Genomic DNA, 3851 nt, shown 5'->3' with positions numbered 1-3851 from the left:
GTTCTCGTGGTGGGAATGGGGATTTTTTAATGTGGGCTCGGGTGGATGTTCCCTGGTGGGAATGGGGATTCTTTAACGTGGGCTTGGGTGGATGTTCCGTGGTGGGAATGGGGGTTTTTTAACATGGGTTCTTGTGGTGGGAATGGGGATTTTTTAAAGTGGGCTTGGGTGGATGTTCTCGTGGTGGGAATGGGGATTCTTTAATGTGGGCTCGGGTGGATGTTCTCGTGGTGGGAATGGGGATTTTTTGGTGGCAAAGGTGGTGAGATGTTCTGAGGGGGATGGACGGGATCAGACTGGGAGGAAAGGGAGATTTGGGGTTCCTCCAGGGGGGGATTTGGGATCTGATTGCAGGGAATGGGGTCAGAGAATCCCAGAATCACAGAAAAATGAGGCTTTTTTTAAAAAGTGTTTTTTTAAACACATCCAGAGATGGTGATTCCACCACCTCCCTGGGAAGGCAATTCCAATATTTTATTATTCTTTCGGTGAAAAATTTTTTCCTAATATCCAACCTGTACCTTCCCTGAGGTAGCTTGAGACTGTCAAGGTCAGGATAAGAGGGAACGGCCTCGAGCTGTGCCAGGGCTGGAAATTCGGGAAAATCCCAAATTGGAAAGGGCGGCCAGGCCTTGGAAGGGGCTCAGGGAGGTTTGGAGTGGCCGCCCCTGGAGGTGTCCAAGGAATTCCTGGAGATTCCTCGGGGTGACCAAGCGAGAGCTTGGTGATCCTGGAGCTCTTTTCTCTGGGAATGGATGGAATCACGGAATGGTTTGGGTTGGAAGGACTTCGCAGATCCACGGGCAGGGACACCTCCCACCATCCCAGGTGGCTCCAACGCGACCTTGGACGCTTCCAGGGATGGTGCAGCCACGTTTTTTCCCAGGAATTCCCTCCCAGCCCCTGCTGTCCCTCGGTGCGTGTCCCCCTCGCGCGTCCCCACTGTCCCCCTGCCCCACACTCCCGCTGTTTGCCCCGCAGCATCCAGCGAGCGGCCGTGTGGATCCTGGAGAATTACTACCACGACTTCCCGGTCTACAACCCCGCCCTCCTCAACCTTCCAAAATCCGTCCTCTCCAAGAAAATGTCCGGCTTTAAGGTCTATTCCCTCGGCGAGGGTGAGATTCCCCCTTTCCCCCTGGCTTCCCCCTCTCCTTCTCCTCCCGTTCCTCCATCCCCATCCTCGTGTCCCTCTCTGGAATTTTTGGGGGGAACTCTGGGGGATTCCTCTCTTCCTCTCTGGAATTTTTTGGGGGGAACTCTGGGGGATTCCTCCATTCCTCTCCGGAATTTTTTGGGGGGAGCTCCGGCTGCTTCTTCCCTTCCTCTCCGGATTTTTTTGGGGGAGCTCTGGGTATTTCCTCCCTTCCTCTCCGGAATTTTTTGGGGGAAGCTCTGAGGCTTCCCCAGTAAGCACCAGTAGCAAAATGGGGGGATCCACCCCCTACCCGAATCCCAGGAAATTCCTGGGTTTTTTTGGGAATTTTGGGGGGAATTTTTGGGGGAATTTTCCTGCAAATGAGGGGGATGGAGGGGATCAGAATTCCCTTCCTCTCCGGAATTTTTTTGGGGGGAGCTCCGGGTGCTTTCTCCGAGCTCACCCCTGGTCTGGACGGGTTCCACAGAGAATTCCACCAACAACTCCACGGGGCAGTCGCGGGCGGTGATCGCGGCGGCGGCGCGGCGGCGCGACAACAGCCACAACGAGTTCTACTACGAGGAGGCCGAGCACGAGCGCCGGGTGCGGAAACGCCGCGCCAGGTGCGGAAAAATCCCCGGATTCCCCGCGTTGGGAATGCTGTGAGGGTCCCCCTCCAGGCTTTCCATGGATGGGGGGCTTCCAGGGGGTGATCCCAGCTCGTCCCAAGGGCGGATCTTCAGCCCAGTTGGTTGAAGCTTGGGTTCCTTTGCCCATTTGGGTGAAGCCCAGCAGATCCAAGATTTCCATCCCAAATCCGCAGGGTTTTCCATCCCACATCCAGGAGGTTTTCTGTCCCAAATGCACGGGAGTTTCCATCCCAAATCCAAGTGGTTTTCCATCCTAAATCCAAGGGGGTTTCTATCCAAAATCCAAGGGGTTTACATCCCACATCCAAGGGAGTTTCCATCCCAAATCCAAGCAGGTTTCCCATCCTAAATCCATGAGGTTTCCCATCCCAAATCCATGAGGTTTCCCATCCCAAATCCATGAGGTTTTCTATCCCAAATCCAAGGGATTTTCCATTCCAAATCCAAGGGATTTTCCATCCCAAACCCAAGGGAGTTTCCATCCCAAATCCATAGAATTTCCCATCCCAAATACGAGAGGTTTTCTGTCCCAAACAGAAGGGATTTTTCCATGCCAGATCCATGGGGTTTTCCATTCCAAATCCAAGGGGTTTCCCATCCCAAATCCACGAGGTTTTCTATCCCAAATCCATGGAATTTCCCATCCCAAATCCATAGAATTTCCCATCCCAAGTCCATGGAATTTCCCATCCCAAACCCACGAGGTTTCCCATCCCAGACCGCCGGGGTTCCCCGCCTCTCCCGCAGGCTGGTGGTGGCGGTGGAGGAGGCCTTCACGCACATCAAGCGGCTGCAGGAGGAGGAGCAGAAGAACCCGCGGGAGATCATGGACCCGCGCGAGGCCGCCCAGGCCATCTTCGCCTCCATGGCCCGCGCCATGCAGAAGTACCTGAGGACCACCAAGCAGCAGCCCTACCACACCATGGAGAGCATCCTGCAGCACCTGGAGTTCTGCATCACGCACGACATGACCCCCAAGGTGCGCCGCGGGGCCCACACGGGGGTTTGGGTCGGGGTTTATCCCGTTTGGGATCGTCCTGTCGGGAAAAGGAGGGGTTGGAGTGAGGTGGGGTTGGGTTCTTCTCATGGGGAACTGGGGATGGAGCAGCTGGAGAAGGGAATGGAGGATCCTGAGGGAGATGGGTGGGCTCAGCATGGAGAAAAGGGGGATCCAGGGGGGATTTGGGATCTGCCAGGGGGATTTGGGAGCTGATCCCAGAGAAAAGGGGGATCCAGGGGGGATTTTGGGATCTGCCAGGGGGGATTTGGGATCTGACCCCGGGAATGGGGCAGGACAAGAGGGAACGGCCTCGAGCTGTGCCAGGGGAAGCTCAGGGTGGGAAATTTGGGAAAATTCCTCCTGGAAAGGTCTTGGAGGTGGCTCAAGGAGGGTTGGACCACTCAAGGAATTCCTGGAATTCTGGGGGAGCAGGTGGGGATTGCCCCCAGCTCAGACTCGATGACCTCGGAGCTCTTTCCCAACCTGCACAATCCCCGGAAATCCCCAAAGCAGCCCCACAGGGCCGTTCTCCCTCCAAAACCAAAACCAACCCCTGGGCCGGGCCACCCTGAGGTGACATCCCCGTGTCCTTGCCCTTTGCCAAGGCCTTCCTGGAGCGGTACCTGACGGCCGGCCCCACCATCCAGTACCACAAGGACCGCTGGCTGGGCAAGTGGTCAGCGAGGAGCCGGTGACCAACGGCCTCAAGGACGGCGTGGTCTTCGTGCTCAAGCGCCAGGACTTCAGCCTGGTGGTGTCCACCAAGAAGATCCCGTTCTTCAAGCTCTCCGAGGAGTTTGTGGACCCCAAGTCGCACAAGTTCATCATGAGGCTGCAGTCGGAGACCTCGGTGTGATGGGCCGGGATGGGATTTTTCCCGAATCCTTCCGGCTCCAAATCTCCAAATTTGGCTCCTCCGGCGCCGCCGGGACGCAGAAAACCGGGAGAGGCGCTCCCGGCTCCGGCGCCTTGCTGGGATCGTGACCACTCGTCCTTTCTTGAGGTGGCTGAGCCTCTTCTCCTCCTCCTCCTCCTCCTCCTCCTCCTCCTCCTCCTCCGCCTC

The 3851-nt window shown here is 56.8% G+C and overlaps 1 protein-coding gene across 1 annotated transcript in view; it reads left to right on the top strand.

Moving 5' to 3' along the window:
• VANGL2 (VANGL planar cell polarity protein 2) overlaps window positions 1-3845 on the top strand; it is a 7083-nt gene extending 3238 nt beyond the window's left edge. Inside the window, 6 exon segments of the mRNA XM_031065338.1 lie at window positions 785-815; window positions 979-1118; window positions 1626-1761; window positions 2536-2767; window positions 3394-3460; window positions 3463-3845. Coding sequence (XP_030921198.1) covers window positions 785-815; window positions 979-1118; window positions 1626-1761; window positions 2536-2767; window positions 3394-3460; window positions 3463-3644 — 788 coding nt within the window. The 3' untranslated portion in view covers window positions 3645-3845.
• Window positions 3846-3851: the final 6 nt, after the last annotated feature.

Source organism: Geospiza fortis, unplaced genomic scaffold, assembly GCF_000277835.1.
Source record: "Geospiza fortis unplaced genomic scaffold, GeoFor_1.0 scaffold735, whole genome shotgun sequence".
In the NCBI taxonomy this organism is placed as follows: Eukaryota; Metazoa; Chordata; class Aves; order Passeriformes; family Thraupidae; genus Geospiza; species Geospiza fortis.
The sequence above is the reverse complement of the archived record's forward strand: the minus strand, read 5'-3'. Positions and strand labels throughout refer to the sequence as shown.